This window comes from Planococcus citri, chromosome 2 (genome assembly GCF_950023065.1).
Source record: "Planococcus citri chromosome 2, ihPlaCitr1.1, whole genome shotgun sequence".
Classification (NCBI taxonomy): domain Eukaryota; kingdom Metazoa; phylum Arthropoda; class Insecta; order Hemiptera; family Pseudococcidae; genus Planococcus; species Planococcus citri.
In genome coordinates this window covers 51,019,148-51,040,466 of record NC_088678.1, presented here as the reverse complement: position 1 = coordinate 51,040,466, position 21,319 = coordinate 51,019,148, and the positions used below count along the sequence as shown (strand labels likewise).

General features: G+C 32.0%; 1 protein-coding gene across 1 annotated transcript in view; it reads left to right on the top strand.

Annotated features, from left to right (window-relative positions):
* The window catches only part of LOC135836368 (uncharacterized), an 85,069-nt gene extending 64,865 nt beyond the window's left edge, over nucleotides 1–20,204 (top strand). Inside the window, exons 3-5 of the mRNA XM_065351162.1 lie at nucleotides 2,075–2,217; nucleotides 12,223–12,361; nucleotides 16,535–20,204. Coding sequence (XP_065207234.1) covers nucleotides 2,075–2,217; nucleotides 12,223–12,361; nucleotides 16,535–16,772 — 520 coding nt within the window. The 3' untranslated portion in view covers nucleotides 16,773–20,204. The remainder of the gene's footprint in view (nucleotides 1–2,074; nucleotides 2,218–12,222; nucleotides 12,362–16,534) is intronic.
* Nucleotides 20,205–21,319: the final 1,115 nt, after the last annotated feature.

The following is a 21,319-nucleotide window of genomic DNA, read 5'->3' as shown; positions in this document are numbered from 1 at the left end:
TTACAGATTTTTTTTACTTCTCTGCAAAACATGAAATTTTGAAAACTTTTAGCCTTGCTTCACTCGGGTTTGTTTGCTTTTCTTTTTCAAGTTTGAATTTTTTCGTTTCTTTTCTTTTCTTTCTTTTTTTTTTTTTTTTGAATTGGGGTGTTGAATCATAATTTAAATTTTAAGATTTTGCAGCAAAATATATGTAGGTAACTTATTACACAAAAAAAAACATCATTTTCATACCTCTCAAAATGTTGAATTTATAAATCTTTTGCCCTCGCTTCGCTCGGGCCCGTTAGCTTTTCTTTTTCTGGTTTTAAATTTCCAAAAATAATCATAATTCAAATTTTAAAATTTTGAAGCAAACCATAAATTAATAATTCATCACACAAGCAAACTTTGTTTTTGTACCTCTCGAAATACTGATTTTCGAAAGCTTTTCGCCCTCGCTTTGCTCGGGCCCGTTTTGAATGCCATCGTTTTTATGCCTCTCGGAATATTAATTTCCGAAAGCTTTTGCCATCACATTGCTCGTGCCCATTTGTTTTTTTTTCATTTTCAGTTTTCAAGTGTTCAAAAACGGTCCTGCTAAAATTTCTTTGGCTAAATACTTGAATGAAAATTTTGAACCTCTCACCTTGAAAAAAAAATCGACCCCCCCCCAACCTCAAAAAATTCCATAAGTGATCGAAAAATGACCTACTGAAAGTCCTACTAAAACTCCTTTTTTAAGTCCTTTTTTTTCATTTTGAAATTCTGTTAGACACCCTGATACATCCTAATGAATGCCCATTTTTAGGGTGTCCACAGTCCAACAGTTCTGCTAATCCTGCAAAGTTCTGATTTTGTCTTGCTTTTTTATCAAAAAGTACATTTTTTTTCGATTATTTTTCAAAAGTGATTTCATTTTCAAAGTCTTGATTTAGGTTTATTATTTTAGAACAAATACGTTCGTTAAAAATTATTGTAAAAATTTCATTACTAATAATACGTTTAGAAGACATTTAAAAATTTTGAAAAATGAAAAGCTGAAAAAGTCAAAGGTACCTATTGTAACATTCTACTCCCGAAAAGAAAACACATTGAATATTCGAGGACGTTGAAACAGCGAAAAATTGAAGTATAAAAAGTTTTGATCTCCTCCCCTCTTCTCCTAAAAAAGCCATGGATAGGGTGTTCGAAAAATACATTGAAAATGAAAAATTAAAATAGTACAGATATTTTTGACATCCCTTCTTCCGTTAAAAGCGCTTGGAATATCCAAAAATATTAGAAAAAAGCGAAATATTGACGTGCCCGAGTCCTACTTTTTCATTTTGAAATTTTATTAGACCCTTGTTCATGGTTTTGAAAAATATAAGCACATATGCAAAATAATTTGCCTACTTAGTTTGCCGTAAATACGATATATCAGTATAATGTTTCTCAAGAGAGCGTATTTTGAAATGAGATGAAAATGCGTTGTAATGTCGAAACACTGTGACTACCGTCTTTTCAACACCCCTCCCCTCTCCTTCCCCTCCATTCCCTTCCATCTGCCTTTATTCTCTTTTTCTCTTCCGTCCTCTCAAAATATTTTCCCTACCTATCAAGGTCTGAAAAGTGCTATCAAAGTACGTAGGTTTCTCATTATTGGTACTGAGGATTATTTATTATCAAAACTCCGTCCACCCCCCCCCCTCCTTCATAAATGACCATATGAGTAAACTCTTTAGAACTTTAAAGATTTTTGGATATTATTTTCATTCAATTGTCAGTTTATCTGTTCGAAAAATGTTCATGCTATTCGGAATCAATTTAATTTTATATTTTCTAAAATCAACTCTAGCTTTATTTTTACGATTAGCACGTGATATTCTGAGACTCGATGTATATGTATCATCTGCTTATTACTTACTCGTATTTGTAAGCACCTACGTCGATTTCAAGCTAATATTTTTTTTTTCGGTAGACATCGCTTATATGCAATTCTGCCCACTCGTTTTCGTAATTACGAGTTTTCAACTTTGCCAGCAACTTTATGTACTTACCTTAGGTCTTCATTTCACGTTGTGAAAATAATAACATTTTACGATTTTTACAGAGCATTCAAAACAGGCATGAAATGCGTCGACGATTATTCCTCATCGTGTTTATCCAACGAACAAAAGAAAAGTATCGAGAATAACGTTATGGGAGCGAAATACACGTTCAAGTTCTTATGCGACGATGCACGTTTTCAAACTGGTCAGTTTTAGTTGTACCTACTTAACTTACCTACTTATTAGTTTTTCAATGCGATGAACACGTTGAAGGGAGGTTTTTCCTTTTTCGAATGAAATTTCGTAGTAAATTAACCGTGCACATTCAGACAATTCAAGAGTTTTGGAAGTTGTTCTCAGTTCTCAAGTATATTAAAGTTGAAATTTAGTAGGTAATTAGCGTGCTATAGATATGGATGAGGCGAGACGTGAGATAGCGAGCGCGACATGATTTATAAATTATCAACAATGTTGTGACTGCCCTTGATTATTTGAAAGCGTTTCACAATAAACAAATTGACGTGTTTCCGCTGTGCTGTTGTAATGGATTTGTTGGATTGTGTAGACGCAGATCGACAAATGAGATATTTATTTTGACGAAGTTATTGTTTCATTTGACGTTGCTGTGTTAATTAGTCGACTGGAAATTTTATCGTTCGACGAATTTGAAAATTTAATTCTGAAAGTTGACTCTAAGTTGAAAGAAATTTTGGACCATTAGCTCAGTTAAAAGGAGAAAAGTGTTGCCATTAATCACGATGAATTCTCAATTTTCAAAATTTTAACCCAGGTCAGTTTGGGCCACATTTTGTAGTGATCAGAGGATCTCATTTGTAAAATTATTTATTTTAGAATTACGAAGAAAAATTTGTGCAATTCGACCATTCTTCGTCTCACAACGTTCTTGCTTCAATTACTCCTCTCGATTATTTCCCTCTCGCAGCTCCATCTTCCATGAAGGGAGAAAAATGACGAGGCGATATTTGATTAAACCACGCTACCAGTAATAAGCTTAAAGTGGACCTGTGTGTGCAGAACCCTATAAGTACTCGATTGTTTTTTCCTCCTTTATTTCTCTAATACACGCATATGTACCTAGTATCCTGTATCTATCTACTTATCTAACGTGTATATCCAGTATCCACAGTTTGTAAAACATATTAGGTATAGGTAAAGCTCAAGGTGCAAGATTGATTTATGAATCATGTCTCGAGATAGGAAAATTTCATTATATCTGGATATTTTAGCAACCTCACATAAGAGCGACACAAAATATTTCACCGGATGGGTTATTTCGGGTGTATAGATATGAAATTTCCGCCGCAACGTTAGAGATTTTGCGTTCAAAGTCTCATTTATCAGAAAGTTCAATAAGAGTTATGCCACATATCGCGTTCCGGCAAAAAACTTTATTCTCGATAAATTCATATTAACATATTTTTCCTGTGATATACTCGTAAGAGTGTAATACCGGATAAAATCACGAAACCTTGTTTCGCTTAATTTATTCTCAATTCAAATCGACGACGAAAATTGACCCCGGTCATGTCTCTTTTTTTTAAATCGCTGAGAAACGAAAATTTTTTAATCTTTAAAGATACAGGAATTACTTTGATTTTTTTTTCTCAAATATTTTAAATATTCGAAATAATTTTTTAGATGAAACATTTCTTCGGTAATTTTCTCCCTTCAAATGAATTTTTATTGGAAAACCTTCGACGCAAATTCTTGTCTTTTTAGAAGAAAAAAAAAACTTGTTTTGATTTATTTTTAAGGCTATTTTTTAATTTTATTTTTTATAACGCCAAAATAAAGATATTCCCATTGCTACAGCTACGTATTTATACGAATGACGAGTGAAAAATAAGTATCGATAAATAAACAACGCGGTAGCTATATAAATCCGAGGTGGGCGAAATTCATTTTGAAGAGAAGAATCTTGGTGGAAATAGGGCGACAGAAAATGGTTACGAAATGAGGATGTAAAAAACGAAATATGCGTAGTAAAATATGTAGTTTCAAACCATTAGTTTGAGTCAAATCTTAACATCTTCTGCTTTACGTATATACGTGGTATTGGCCTCCAATTATGAACGATTTATAAAAACTTTCAGAGAAATAAATCGTTGTCCGTGTATAGGCTACTTGGAAAGATACATGTATTTTTACTTGGCCGACATTTTTGTGCTTTTCAGGGGCATTCGTTTATTACGTCGGAATTCGGCGTCTCCGTCTTGAGTTTATTTTCAAGAATCTACGGTGGCAATAAATACGTAAATAAATGGCGAAACCATCTTTCGCACTTAGGCTTATAAAATAAACACACATACAATAATGCTGACAGCGAGCGACGTGAAAAAAATCAATTTGTTTTCAATTTTTTGAACACCGAGTGGAAAGACGAAGAGGAACCTCGGATGGAAAGTGTGTTGAAATAATAAATTGATGGGTCGCGAAATTTTTACCTCACCTTGGATGTTTTTATGTCATCATTATGGTTGATACTTTGGCTCTTTGTGGGTAGATGTGTTTTTCCCGTCGACCAGAGTTTGAGTTGTGCGTAGTTTTTTTGAAGATCAAGGCTCCAAATATGAAATTAGTCAATTGGAAGATTTATCCTTTTTTGAGATTCTTTTAGGAAAAGTACCCTTGATGGCAACCAAACTGTATTAGCGATTACCTTTTCTTCAATTCATTTCGACCCACTTTCCCAAAATCTATTTCTGTTATTTCAAATCCAGACATATTGTTCGTTTTCGTTGTTTTTCAAAAATTGGTTGTTAATAGGAGATGTCATTTAGAAAATCAAAAATTTCACCAGAGAGTTTTTAAACACACTTTGTGGCAGTTTTAACGAAAAGTAAGATTTTGTGACTGTTATTTTGGCAAAAAAAACGAGATTTCGATGTAAAGCAAGATCTTTTTGGTAGTTTTGACCAAAAAAGCGAAATTTGTTTACAATTTTAACAAAAAAAAACCGTATAATTTTTTAGTAAGCGATTTGGGCTAGTTTTTTCTGAAATTTCATAAAAGCAAGATTTTTGGCAGTTTGTAAAAATCAAAATTTATTTGGTAATTCGAGGGGGAGATACTTCTTGACAATTTTGAAAATTTTAACCAAAAAAACAAAGCTTTTTCACAATTTTTAGTATGTAATTTCTGCAAGAAATCAAATTTTTTTGGAAAGCAAAAACTGCTTGAAAAAGGAGTTTTTTCAAAAAATAAAGGACTTCCCAGTCGTAAAATTTATATTATATTCATTTTCACAAAAATTTTTTTCATTAGATACTTACCTACAAAATGAGTTATTTTTCTGAAAAAAATTTTTGGTGAGAAATCATCATCAAAAACGATTTTTCACCGTACTTTATCGTTTTTGAATTTTGATGGATGAAAGAAAAACTTTGAAAAAATAGATTGGAAAAAAATGTTGGCAAATTTTTCTGCAAACGATACCTAAAAAATTCGAAGTTGTGATTTAAAACCATCACAATTCTGAATTTCAAGGACTAAATTTCTTTCTTGATTTGGACAAAATTTGGGGATTCCAATTCGGTTTATGAATCGTCTAATAAAAACTAATGCAATCAAAATAGAAAGTTGCATAAATGATTGAATTTGCGCCATATTTTCAATCATACCGCCCCGATTGCCGGAAATAGGTGTGATTGAGCCATCTTGGAGCCTCCGGCAGGCTTCTATATTCACATATGTATGTTTAAAAATAACTCAATGGGTTCAAATAAAATCGTAGCTATAACTTCACAAGTTCAGATTAATTGTAAGTGACGCTTTCTATCAATTTGGAAACTTTTTTTTAAAGATAATAATAATTATTTTTTTCAACAATATTGCGAGCTTAATTTTTTTGAAATGTACCTGTCCAGCTTGTGTGAAATTATTTAAAATGATCAAATTTTGATGCCTTTTAATGTTTTGTCTTATTTTTTTCAAAGCTTTGGCCATTTTGAAAGTAGGTAACTTATCAGATTTTCATCCAGCATGAAGAGGTGATGATTTTGAATCAAAATTGTGCTCGGTGTTGTTTTGCCTTCAGATCTCCATAGACGCAAATCGTAGAATATTTCCTAAGATGTTAATAGAATTGCATAACCAGTTTGCCGCAAATACGCGTTTTCCTTTTAATACAGAGCTACTTACTTTTTTTTTGTGGTATCTTTTTGAGAGTAAAGCGAAATAACCATTGTCATCCCTGTATTTTATTTTGAGGAGAGGGGGCTTGTAATTTACACACCGTTGTGATTTTTATGAAAGTGTCTAACTTTGAACGCTTATATCTCGACATCTCATGATTAGTTGAACTTGGAGAAAAACTGCTTATGCGGTTTCAGAAAAAATAAATATCAGATTTTAAATCAATAAAAACCTGAAAGTATGAACTTTCACGTAGAATTTAAAAAATGAAAGCTACCATCTAAAAATTCTAATAGGTATATATGTATTATTTGTGCTGATAACTTATTGTTCTCTTTTCAACAAAATTACTTTCAAACTAGGATCTCAACATCCATGGGGAGACGACGCACGTGGTCCCTGAGAATTTCTATGTGGCCAAAATTCTGAAATTCACAGTATGGGGGTTTTCAAAGGTGCTGAATTCATTTTTTGAGCCATTTTTGCTCTAAACCTTCAGGCAGCTTCTGGAGGAAGGAGCGAAATTTCAAAATTTTCAAAAAAATCATGTGACATATCAAAATGTATGTTTTTGAACCTTCTGAACACGTTTCTGGAAACCATTTTACTCAAAACTTCATTGGCGCTTCTGGAGCGGGGAGTTGATTTTCAAAATTTTCAAAAAAATCATGTGACATATCAAAATGTATGTTTTTGAACCTTCTGAATACGTTTCTGGAAACCATTTTACTCAAAACTTCATTAGGGCTTCTGGAGGGGGGAGTTGAATTTCAAAATTTTCAAAAAAATCATGTGACATATCAAAATGTATGTTTTTGAACCTTCTGAACACGTTTCTGGAAACCATTTCACTCAAAACTTCATTAGGGCTTCTGGTGGGGGGAGTTGAATTTCAAAATTTTCAAAAAAATCATGTGGGGTATCAAAATGTATGTTTTCGAACCTTTTAAATGCGTTTCTGGGAACTATTTCACTCAAAACTTCATTGGAGCTTCTGGAGGGGGAGTGAATATTCAAAATTTTCAAAAAAAATGATATGGGGTATCCAAATGTATGTTTTCGAAACTTCTAAATACATTTCTGTGATCTATTTTACTCAAAACTTCAATGGGCCTTCCACAGGAAGGCTTTGAATTTCAAAATTTCCAAGAAATCATGTGTGGTATGAAACATATGTTTTTGAACTTTCAATAGAGCTTCTAGGGGAGAGGGTAAAATTTTGAAATTTTCAAAAAAATCAAGTAGGATATCAAAATGCATATTTTTGAACCTTCTAACATAGTTTCTGTAAACTATTTTACCCAAAATCAAAATGTGGCCCATAAGGGAGGGGGTAGTGTTCCAAAAATTGACCCTCGCTCGTTAGAGATTGTGACGTTATTGAATACATTTTTCATGCAGAAAAAGTTGAATATGAACATCTCAATTACTTATTTTGGAATTTCAAGCACCCCCTCTTCGAGTGACCATAGGTCCACCCTCCTTGGGGTTGGAAACTTCGCCGCCCTTTCATTCAAAGGGGAATTTTGAGTAGAACAAAATCAATGAGAAGCATTTTTGCATAAAAATGCATATTTTTGAACTTCTACGCAAAAAACCAAATTTGGGGTGCTTAGGGTCCACAAAAAAGGGAGAATCGTGCACTGGATTCACCGTATTTATACCAATTCAGCTTGTTATCAAACTTTTCCCTGGGGAATGCTAATTTTCCTGGACAATTTACACTCATCCGCAGTTTGAATGTTACGTTGCTGCTTTATTAATTCATTTTCGCTTCAATTATTCTATTTTGTTTAATATTGGAGAGAAATATTTAGCCCCCAGACCCCATTTAATATAATCACTTCTTGGTAAATTGTAAAATATTCAGTTGAAAAATGATAAGTAGGTAATAGCAATAAAATTAATTTTCTGATCAAAACTTGTTATAATTCATTTTAAATAATTGAAAAAAAAGTCAACTTTGATATTTGCATTTTATATCATTTTTTTTTAAATCAGCACTCCTTCACAAAACTTTATCAAAAAAAACATTGATTCCTAATTTAAAAAATTCTGGGTTTACCAAGATTCGAACCCACAACCTTCATCTCCCCGATCCATCGCATCAAGCTTTACACCACGAGGGCAAATGGCTATCCTCCTCATTTCAACTAAATACAGATCGCTAATCGTCAGCAATGTAACATTCAAACTGCTGACGAGTGTAAAACAGTGACGTCATAACCAGAGCCGACCTTGCCTTCACATGAAGCTATAGAAGAAACAAAATTTCTGAGAAAATCGCATATTCAAACTTTTTCAGCTCAATTTTGAACGTATTTGTAACATTTTCTTCCAAGGTAGCAGCTCGTAGCAAAAAGTAACGATTGGTAGTCAAAATACATACATTAAGAATGAAATGTATGCTCTTGATTTTTCCAAGAAATTCCAAGCAATTTTTGTAAGCATACTTTTGTGAAAATGAAAATGTCAAAAATGTACTCTCTTTAAAAGCTCGATGCTCGGCTTGATATAGGTACTTCGAAACATAAAAACGAATGTAGATTTGAAATCAGCGTGAAAAATGCTATCAATTGATATAACCATGTGTTTCACTAGCACATTTGTAACACGTTGCGCGAGGTTTTAAAAACGCGCACATTAATCGCAGAACCAGCTCATGGTAGAAACCTCCAACTTTCCGCGTTGCTATAGCAACGAATTCGACATTTAGGCGGTTGTCACATGCGATACTAGACGCCTTGAAGGGTAATAATCAAAATGTGATTATTGTTTTGGGTGGGCATTATTCTTCATTTTTTGGAATTTTGGCCGCATAGAAATTCTCAGGGACCACTGTGCGACGCACCTCCTCCCTATCCCTCTTAATACTGATCAAATTTTTAAAAAAATTGAAAAGTCTTAAAAATAAGAAATACCTTTTAGTGCTCTTTTCAATTGCTACAATTTTGAAAAAAAGTCTGTAAAATCACAATGCATTATATGTCGATTCCTTCTGTTGTGGCTTGAGAGCACTAATTTCTCAAATTTGGGCTCCTGGCTCGGTTTGTTATAAAAAAGAAACGAAGAGTGAAGAGGAGTGAGAACTCAAAATGTTTCGGAGGTCGAATAAGGAGGTATTTCTTATTGTCTCTCTAATAACTCAAATTTTTCTTTTTTATGCGCTCACCATAATTAATATTTTAGGTAATCTCATTAAAACCGATTTCAACCGTTACAGTAGGATACACAATTACAATTTTAAAATGAATAGACGCGTTTATACGAATTAAAGTTAGTCGGAAGCAGGGATTTCAAAGGTGTTACAGCCTAGCTAATTCTAATTTTATATTAAAGTAAATATGAAATTTGTTCCGGTTAGTAAAACAATTATTACACTTAGTGCTGCTAAAAGAAAATACGCTGTTCTTTTATTTGATAAAATTTGCCATAAAGTAGAATTTTAAATGCGCCATTTATCAAAAAGACGGCCTTAATCGTTATAAAACCATTTACATTTCACGGTAAATGCCGGTTTTACGAGGTTTATCGCGATTCCGAAGTCGACTCTATACGAAATTTGTTCTGATATATAATTAACAAGCGAGAAAAGGAGCTATTAAAAGGTCCTCGGAGTAATTCTTTCAAACATCATCGAACGTTAAAGAAACACGTGGTAGAGAGGATCGCTTTAAATGTTACGGCTTTGTATAAACAAAACACCACGCCGCAGCTTAAAATTTGGTTATCGTATTGAAAATTCAAGTCACGCTCTCGTTGCCTAGACTGAAACGATGGTCAATGAATATTTTCGAATTTCAATTCGCCATCAGTGTTTTTGGGCGAATACGAAAATACGCGTATGTAATTTGTATTGCGGTCATAATGTGGAAAATTTTGTCGAAATTTTGCCTTTTTAAAAAAATATTAGAAACTTTTATTCGTACGAGTATGTGTTCAGAAAGTGATTTAATTCGAAGCTGTGCCATGAGACGTGCTTCGGTGATTTGAAAAATAAACCTAGAGAGAGCATAATATACAGAGTTTTGCGATGACTTTTACTCGTATCAAACGGAATAATTCATTTTGCCTATTAGAGAGACTAGAGATGAAAATAGGTATTTTGTATAGGCAATTTGATTCGAAATTTTTGCCAAATTTTCTTTATGATGTATGCTAATCTGCTCAGGTATAACGATATTATCTTCTAATTTACATTTGGTTCTTTCGTCGATCGAATAATTTTCTAAAAAATTTCCAGCTCCGAAGTATATTCGAACGTAGTAATATCTACCTACTTAAATTTTACCATTACACGACGTCTGAAAATTTTTATTCAGGCGAATGGTTACGCTATTTCGTCCTGCTCTCAGATTTCTAAAAACAGAAATAGATTAACGTTTCATTATTTGTCAAGTTCCGTGAGTATAGTGAGGAAACAGGAAAGGTAAGCTTTGAAAGTGTCGTTATACTTGGTCCAGATTTATGAGTACACTTGTGGGCTTTTGTGAAATTATTTCAAGTGGAATTCGACAGCATGCACTTAACGATGTGCCATTTGGGTAACGTAATTTAATTTCCAGCTCAGCTCGCTGTGAAAGTGTCACGCTAAATATTTAGCCACGCGAAATCCTGTTTCGTTGCGTAATCTTGTAATTATTAATAACATTTTGTGAGGATTTTTTTTAATATTAAAAAAAGTATAATGAATATATTCTCGGCTTTGGTTGGTAAAAATTCCGAAACGAAAGGCTCATATTATACGTTTATGTATCTCGTTTTTCTATTTTTTCATCAAGAAAATGGATTTGAGAAAAAGGAAGTTCCAGAAATTCTAGTTCATGTAGGTCTACCTACCACAAACAATCTGTTCAAGTGGAACTTTCTAGCTTTACCTCGAATTTCTTCAAAAACACAGTATCAGAGGCAAAAAATAAATTGAACTTCAAATGTGGGGAATTTTGCCCTCTACAATTCTGTTTCTTTTCATTTTTTCGTAACATCTTTGATTTTTTTTTGAAAATCTATTCTTTTTGAATAAAAATTTGAGTTTTTATTCACAAAAAAAATTATTGATGTGAAAAATCAAAAAAAAATCTATAGGGCTTTGAAGACATCCGTTGAAATAATATTATGTGGCACGAACATTTTTGAATCGGACAAAGCTAGATAGAAAGAGCCAAAATTTCAGGCGCTGAAGTGCGTTGATTTGAGGTAAATTTTTAAAAACCAAATTTGGCTCAAAAATGAGAAAAAAATCAAAATTTCATCAAATTGACCGAGAAAGCTAAAATTTTGTATTTAACTTTTTTTCAACTTCCCAAATCGACTGAAAATGTTTTCGACCCGTTTTGAGAAGTTTTGGAGCCTCTAGCAGATTTTTGAAACTTGATATTTCAACAAAATTTTACCAAATCGTGTTGGGGAGCAGAAATTCTCTTCGTATTTTAATTTTAACGTGCTCAAAATGAATTTCAGCTTTTCATTTTCATTTGGTAAAATTTTATGAAATTTTCAAGCTTCAAAAATCTGCTGTATGATCAAAGAGTTCTGAAAAAATCGCTGGAAGCTCCAAAACGACTGGAAACCACTTGCAGTCGACTTGATAGCGTATTGAAATCTGAGCGCAGAGTAAATTTCTCATTTCCAACTCCATTTGGTAAAATTTTGTGAAAATTTCAAGTTTTAAAAATCTTCTGGAAGCTTTCGAACTGCTCGAAACGGTTCAAAATCGTTTCTAATCGATTTTAGCAGATCGAAAATAGGGCACATTTCAAATTTCAGCTTTCTAGGTCAATTTGGGAAATTTTGATTTTTTTGTGATTTTTGGCCCTTTGATTTTGAAAAATTTACCAAAAATCGAAAAATGCACTTTAGCACTTGAAATTTTAGCTACAAATAGATATATTTTTGCATATTGTTTTTTCGACCCATCTTATAGGTATGTAGCTTTATACAGTTCAAAAAATGTTTTGCTAGTTTGGATACCTCTCTTTAAAACTATAAAAATTGCGACAAGTACAAGTCAAGTACATTTTACAAGTTTCCTTGTTTTTCTTTTCTTTTTTTACAGAATATTTAAAATACACCACTTGCCTTCGTGGCATAAAAGATAACTGGAATGCTTGCGCTAATCAATTCGTTGCTCTAGTAAAAGAAGAATTCGCAAGAAAAAATGTTTCAAAGGCATCTCGTTTACTCGAAATTTGTTGGTAAGTACATAGTACAACTATATAGGCCTATGTGAAATTAAAAATCAACGATTGACTAACTGATGAACTAAGTTTATCATTGTTGAATTTGTAATATTTGAAAAATTTACATCCTTTGTTTGAACGCTAATGGTGTTTTGAATTCCTTTTGATCAAAATGAGGTTTCTGTTGCGGTATTCGGAGTTGCCAGAAAGAAGGATTTTTTGCCTTTGAACTGAGACGAATTGAAAGCTGTTTTACGCTTGTTTGAATTTTACCACTTCTGCATTAGGGTGATTTCACGTTTTTTAGGCTCGCTTATAGTAGGTGGTAGTAGGTACCTTTGCATAGGTACGCGTACAGATTTCTAATTCGCTATTTCCCTCCCAAAAAAGCCAGATAAAGTAAAATTACTCGTACAACGTACAAAGTGAATGAATAATCCGGATTAAATAAACGCCGAACAAAGAAATGTACCTAACTATCCACCTACGTAGGTAACTACGATGTATAAAGAGAATAGTTTCATTGTATATCTATTAGATTTACCTATTCCTATAACCTAGTAACTGCGGATGAAATTTTGTTAATGTATTGCAGATTATTGAAGAAATCTTCTGAGAGAGGCAACCTTTTTCTTTGATTTATTGGAATTTCAGTCTCTCTTATGCCCTTGAAATTTTTTTAATTCTTGGCTTTAGGTACTTTGAAGAATAATGAAAATGCCTAATTTTTGGGTTGTGCTAAAAATGGCTGGTTTTTTATTCTAGAATTCTAAGTACGCGTATAATGAAAAAAATAGCCGACCTGCTATGAAAAAAAAAATAATAATAAAAACACTCATTTTATGAAATGGAATAGGTATGTAATCTTGATAAGATACCCAAAAAATGAAAAGAAAAGAAAAAAAAGTCATTTTTCAAAAAAACAATTGGAAATTTTTTTAAATGGCAGAAAAATGATACCGACCTTGTTAAAATGTTGAAAAAATGAAAATGGATCATTTTTGTTTTAGGAAGCAGATTAATGAAACCTCTTTTAAATTAAAAAAAATATACCTACCTATATAAATACTTACCTATTTATGAAATGGAAAAAATCCTATTGAAATGGCCAAAAAGAAAAAAATCAACCATATTATTTGTAATAATATTAAATCAAATCAAACAGACCAACAATTTTCTCAATTCTTAGAAAAATAAAATTCGCTTTTTAGTTTTTTGAGGAAATGGATTAAAATATCTGATCGAAAGATATTTTGTTTGATAATTAATAAAAAATGAAAATAAATCTTTTAATTGATATTGAAAAAAAAACTAAAAACGATTTCAAGGGCTCGAAAACAAAAAATTTAATTCAAAATTGAAAAAATGAAAAAAATAGTGATGAAAAGAAAAATGTTTTTTGGAGAATTTTTGAAAATAGTGGAAATATTAGTAGCTTATCGGTACATTAATTTTCTACAAAAGAAATATCACCTAAATGTAGAGATGAATACCTGGTAATCTTTTCATTTACTGCCGTTGACTCCCCTCCCCATCCCAAATCGATTGTCATTATTTTCAAGCTGATCTGTAATCTCCAAATAAAGTTGAGTTTTCTCCAGCAATTTTAAATCACTCTAGAAGACGTAATCAACTTTGACTGTTGAAAATTTAATTCTGTCTAAAATTCGTGTAAAGGGAGGAATTGCAGCATTTTCTATCGCTTAGGTGAGAGAAAATTGTTCTGTATTCAGCTGCTTCTCATCTTAGTTACATAAAAACGCATTCTGGCGGTTTAGTTACATAATAGTACCATCTGGTGGATTAGTTCTCTCTTGACGAACGTGTTGTGACTTGTGAGAGCTCCAAGTGTCCAAGCCACACTGACTTCAGTCATCCACAGACTCACCATGCGTAGCATGGGTATTCCATCCATTCACCGAGATAGGTCTATGTCATTCAGGCTTCCTATCTGGAAGATAAGACAAGTTGAGGTGTGGAGCCTTGTCTTTATTCAGACCGGTCTCTCACGTAGATGGCACTAGTGTGCCCATTGTTCTAGAGTTCAGACGGGGCTTTTTTCTTAACCCTTTCTTATCAGTCATATTTTACCAAACCGTTAAATTTACAAGTTAAAAATGAAAATATGATTCGGTCATGATTAATATGCAATAATAATCGTAAAAATAATGCAAGTACATCAAATTAATTTTTCAGTTTTAACCGTTGAAAGTAATGCTTTCATAAACGCTGATAAGAAAGCCCCATCTGAAAAATGTAAACATTCTGGCCAGCTCACTAGCGCCCCTATGTGAGTGTCCGGTCCGAATGGACATCATATTTACGTAACATGAACTACTCACTTGTGATCTGTTGCGTAAATATAATTGGGATTCAAATACACAAAGTTCTAGGAAGCTCGGGTGTTACGTATATGCTATACTATCATCCTTATCTAAAAGCGCTAAGCAGAGTCATGGACTATGAATCTGCCCTGTTTTTTGACCATGCCCCTCCTCCCTGGGTGGTGCAGTACAACACCCTGTGAAGCTATGTATTTGAAATTGCTAGAGTAAAGTCAACTTTTATTGGAGGCTTCAGATCAGTTTAATAAAAATGGTGGTATTCGATTCGGGATGGGATTGGTTGGATGGGGAGGGGAGGTGAAGAGGTCTACTTCAGTAAATAAACCTATACTCAGATTTTTATCTCCACGAGTATAGTTGGTAATTTCTTTTTTTTTGTAGAAAATTAATTCACCAATCAATTAACGAGCATGTTACTCATTAATTTTCTCTAGTAAACTTTTTTTTTCAATGTTACTTAATGAAAAAATTAAATTATTGAAGAAATCGAGAACGTTGGAAAATATTTTCAAAAAGCAAAAAATGGTATTTTTTCATTGAAAAAATTTGTTAGGTATTGAAAATTGTCTAAACAACTGGAAACAATATTTCTAAAGAAATCCATTAAAATTTCTTGATCTAAAAAAATAATAAATATTATTTTGATTAAAAGTTTTTTATAAAAAATCAATGCCTTCTGCTATCAAAAATCAAAAATAATCAGTTCCATGTATTTTTTTCGAAGTATACTCTTTTAATCTAAACTGGGAACTTATACCTACCTACCTAAAAGTGAAAATTGTAACTTAAATTAAGTAAATAAGTAGGTTGCAGAATAGAACGAAAAAAATATTCATTTTAACGATTCAGTGAAGTATACCTAGTATTGGAAAAATGTTTCATTCGGGAAATACAATTGCATCAGCCAAAATCTATTTAAACTCTAAAAATAACTTTGAATTTTTCATGCTTATTTGACCAACAGTTTTTCCATATTCTGACGAGTAAAAAATTCTGGCACTAAAGGGTGATTGCTTATTCATATATGTACGTATAAGAATGCTAAATGAATCTAATAAAATGGCTCGTGCATTCGATAAGAACTTCCGGTTTCAACAATAGTCACCCTAATCACAATTTTTCAAACCATGCTAGGTAAGGTAGGTACCTATTTTATATTTTATATTCAACCGATAAATTGTTTACCTACGTCTGTGTAGGCGAGTTGAATTATCAGATTTCAAGTTATTTTTCTAAAAAAAATACTACCCAAAATAAAATAATGAGCTTTAAAAAAAAATCAAAATTTTTCATCATAAAGAGAATATATGTACCATATACAGGTACTTTGTGGAAAGTAATAATTCCGATGATTGATTATTAGCTTTTCGCCAATATACACATTAGTCGGTTATAGGAAGGCATTATGGGATATTTTTCTATAGAAAATATTAGATACATGGGTGCAGGTAACGTACTCGTATATTGTCGAAAAGCTCGACCGTATTCATATAAAAATCGTGCAAGTACCCATTTGAAAAATGAAATACCAAATAATAGAATTTGCGAAGAAGAAAAAATATACGTAGGCCAGTTAACTCAATATAACGCATACGGATACATTACTTATATTCGAATAAACAAGGCTAGATTTTTAATACGGAAAGTCGCCCAGAGCACCGGTTGATGTATGTTTTCAAGTTCAAAGGTAAATTAATGAAGGTATTTTGAAAATAGGTAACTGCGAACACATGTACAGTACGTGAACCTCATACTAAAACCTCTAATTAATACGGTTTTTGCGTTTATTTTCTTTTACTTTATTCGTATACCTATTTGGTTTTTTTTTTTTTGCTTGTTACAGCGCCAGGCATGGTTTTATAAATTGTGTTTTAGTAACAACCAGGTTAAAATGCCGTAAAGAGGAAACGTTATTCATAACGAGGATTGCCGACACCTTATCAAATACCAGGGTATATGGTCCTCATTGTAAAAGTATCAACGTCACCTTATGTAGTTCAGCAGAACCTTGTTTAAGAGCTCCTATTTTATTAATGGTTTCAGCAACGATTGTTTCGATTTGTAAATTATTTTACGGTTAGTTAAACCGGCTTACGCGACGTTATAAATTTTTTTCCGGCAGCGTACGTAAGCAATACCGTAAATCTGAAAAAATTACCAACTTAGTAAGAAAACGTAATATTTCAACGAAATGGCACCTATTTTGTAACTGAAATAAAGGTGTAAAAATGATTAACGATCACCGCGAACAATGCTGAAATGGATGTTTAATTTTTCAGCACCGAGTAAAACAACCGTGAAGTTGAAATGTAGCTCGATTTAGATTATTTAAAAGCCGCGATGTCTGTTTGGTAAACGGATTTTTCAACAACCGTTTCTGCAAGTTTCCTCTATTCATCTGTGTGAAGTTTGGCAAAAGACTTGTGTACGTCGTCGTGTAATATGTATTATTTTGTGCTTGAACGAGTACCTCTGCCTACGTATACGTATATTGGGAAAATATGTGTGATGAAATAAATTACCCACTTATTTGAGTACAAATTGCAATCAGAATGCTCGTATTGTTCTATCAAAAAAAAAAAGTAAGAAATGTGTCTCTGCAGGTTATAGTCCATTAAATATGATGGAAGCGTGTAATTTTTAGGTTTTATAAAATGTAAAGTTCATATCGTTTTTTACTATCGCAATTTTCCAAAATTAAAAATTTATGTAAGTAAACGAGCTCGTTGTATTTTTTTTAAAAAAGGTTTTTTCAAATTGATCACAATAATTTAAAGTAGAACTGAAAATTCATCTCACGATTACTAACTTGAAAATTTTTTAAGGCTCATTTTCAGACTTGAGTAATTTTTTTGAAGTCAAGACTCCGTTTCCCTATACAGTGATTCACAATGATTCTGGGACAACTTCCTAAATCCATCATCCCGAATGACCATTCCTCCAAACAAATTTTTCCTAAACGTTTTTTTCATGACTTGAATTTCTGGATCCGATTTTCGAAATTGATATTTCTCGGACGACTGTACCCCTGAATGAATTTCCCTTCAAAAATTGATTTCCAAATGTAAAAATTTATTGCAATTTTGGTTTTAAAAAAACAAAAAAACAAACTTTTATGCAATTTTGGCAAGGAAAAAGTAGGTAGGTAAGACTTCTAGGAAAATCATGACAAGAAAAAAAAACAGGCCTCTCTAGGATTTTGGGGGGAAAAGTAGAACTTTTAATGAGTAAATAATTTTTATGAAAACTGATTTTTTGCTAAAAAAAAAAAAAGAAGCAAGATTGTCTGAAATTTTGATCAAATAAAGGTATAATTTTCTGTAATTTTGGCAAACAAACAAGAGTTTTTGGTGGTAAGTACCTGATTTTTTTTTCAAATCCTGGCAATTTTGATAAAACATGTTTTTTTTAACTTTTATAAAAAGGTAGGATTACTTGCAATTTTGACAAAAAAAGTAAGACGATTTGTTAATTCTGATTTTGCAACTTTAACAAAAAAAGAAACACTTTTTTGGCAACAAAAAAAGGAATAATTTCTAGAAATTTTGACAGAAAACAGCTGACTTTTACTCATTTTGATCATTTTGACAACAAACAGATTTTTCTGAGTAGTTTTGATGAAAAAGTAGGATTTCTGCAAATTTTAATTCAAAAAAAAAACTAAGCTTTCATTTTCTTCAAAGCTTTTTCTTTTTAGAAGACAATTGCTACTGTAATCCACTCGTAATATGCAATTTTCGCGTATAATACACAAAACTTTTTTGAAAAGCGTTCATTTTGGCAAGTGGATAATTCAAAAAAAATTTAAAATAATCAAAAATATAATTTTTTCAATGGGAATGGATTTTTGAATCATATTTTATGCTGAACAAAAAAAGTACCAACTTTGAAATTTAAATTGGGTTTGGCTTTTAGCATAAAATTTGAAGTTGGATGTTGAATTTCATTTTGAATTTATGAATTTTTGAAAATATGATAATCCAAAAATCCGTTAGAGGCTCTAGAATTGCTCGAAACTATCACAAATCGACTGGAGATGTTGAAAATAGGACACAAACCAAATTCCAGCCTGCCATGTTAATTTGTTCAAATTTTAATTTTTTTTTTTTGTACGAAATAATGTGCCAAATTAAAAATAATTCGCCAAAAATCCAAAAATAAATTTCAGCAGCTACAACTTTTGCTGATGATGCACATTGAGGTCATTTCCGATTCTCCTTTGCCCAATCCAAACATTTTCATGACTGTTGGAGTACAATATTCCTTTGGAAGAAATTTCGAAAAAATGTCTTTAAAATACAGAGATGCAAATGGAAATTGATTTTTGTTTCAATTATTTCTTGTTGAAATATTTGTTTTAAAAAAATATTTTCGTTTTTGTGTGTTTTTTTTTTTTTCATACTCAAAACTTTCAATTTGTGTACCTATCTACCTAAGTACTAACATTTCTTGAATTAGCTCCTGAAATTTAGGAAATATACCTATAGTTTGGTTTGACGAAATATCAAATTTATGCCAGGATTTGCAGAACTCGGAAGTTCGAATATTGAAGTTTAGCAAAACTCGATTTGGATTACCTAGTTCGTAATATAGTTTTCAAAGTATGTACACCTTTCTTACTATCAGAAACTTATTCAAAATCATTTTCATCACCTTCAAATCTCATCTGCTCCTTCAAATTCCTGAATGTTTGTCCATTGAACACGTGCCCGCAGGCCTTGCATACTTAGATGTCATCTCATTCGCTTTAGCTCCTCCACCTCCATCTAATTTTTTTTCAAAAATATGAAACGGTTTCGAAGATGATGAACTTTCTAATCACCTACTTACGTCAAAATTCTCAAGTATTCTACGAAGAAATAATCAAAAATTATGTTAATCAAGAATGGCAAAACGAGTGGAATCAATTCAACTCGAACAATATCTACCATTTTTTAATTGAAAACCAAATAAAATAAATCTCGGAATGAAAAACTGATGGAAAACTGATGGAAAACTGATGTGAAAATTTTCGTGCACGAGTTGATACCGAAATGTCGTAAAAGAACAAACCAACGTTGAACGTTTCTACTTAAATGATCGATTATGTAAGAAAAGAAGAAGAAAAAAATTCATCTCGAAGATAACAGAAGGAACGTGTGTTTCAGCTAGTTTCAGCTCTTGGCAAGGCATTTTGTTTGATTTACAATAGAAAAATAAATAATATAGGCTGTGGGGGTCTACATATAATACTCTATACCTACCTACGTACTCGTAGTATAAGATACACTATAATTCTTCCAACGAATTGTGTTTATGTAAGGAAAGCTCGCTTATGTATCGAAGCTACGAATAATTGTTAAAGAAATCGATGTGCATTTTTATTGGTATATGTTCTATTGTATGGGAGAAAAAGAAAATGTATTAGGTTTATTTAATATTGTGTACAGATATTTGATTTTTATACGTTCTTTACCGCGAGTAAATATTTTGTAAACTTGGTATAACAATTTTAATAAACGACGTTTAATGTTGATACGAGTTGAAAAGAAATACGTTCGTATTTTCAGCGCGACGACCTGAAGATGCGACCAGATATGGTATTTCAAACTTTTCTGCGAATTTCCCAAAGGCTAAAAAGTTACTAAGTAAGAAAATATTTTCATTAAATAGATAGTAGGTAGTACGTTGAATCACTAAAAGTATGTAACGAAATTAAGTATGTACTCATCCGCGAATGCTACGAGTAAATTTAATTAGTAGGTAAAGGTGACTTAAAAATTTCCCGTATTAAAGTACGACTTAGTATTATAGTTGGTACTTGGTATGCTGTTCGAAATATTGACAAAGTTTTTCCTCTTCATACATATAAACCATTTAGTCAGCAGAATTGTCAGCTGAAATTTGCCATGTGGAAGTGTGAGAAGTTTATTACTACATATTCAAGTTTTCATCATATAGGTAGATACATTATACGTGAAATGTAGAGTAGGGTAAAATGTGTAGTGTACCAGACAAAAGTACATTCCTACTTGTATATGCATAGTTGAAAGTTTTATTTGCCTGGAATTGCGTTTAATTACAAGTTGTACGTTAATTCGACTTACTACCTACTTGGTGCAAGTTGCGATCTAAGTATTTAGTTGAAAATTTATTCAGTGAATTTACACGTGCTGCTGGTTCTCATATTAGGTAAATTTCATTTAAGCACATTTTAAATAAGTAATGATTTTTCCTTTTGTCATACATTGTATGAAGCATAGAAACGAATACTTATAAGTGTATGTATAAGATTGATTTTATAAAATTGGTAGCTCTGGACTTTTTCATTGAATACACGTAGGTGTTTCTTTGGTGCTGTGACATTTTATTAGTTTATTACCTATTGCATTATTTAAATCTTGAGAAAAGTCACTTCTACAATACTGTACACTGTGTGCAGTCTACGACTGAAAGAGACGGAGAATTTTTAACCATGAACGCGAAAACGTTTTCTAAATTTGTTAAAATTGTTATTCTTTCACCGTCGTACCTTTTTTTTTCATCATAAATACGTTGTTATGATTCCATACGTGTATATTTAAATTACCCGAGAATAAAATATACGTACACGTTGAAAGAAAATTTTCAAATTGCAGTTGTATTTTTC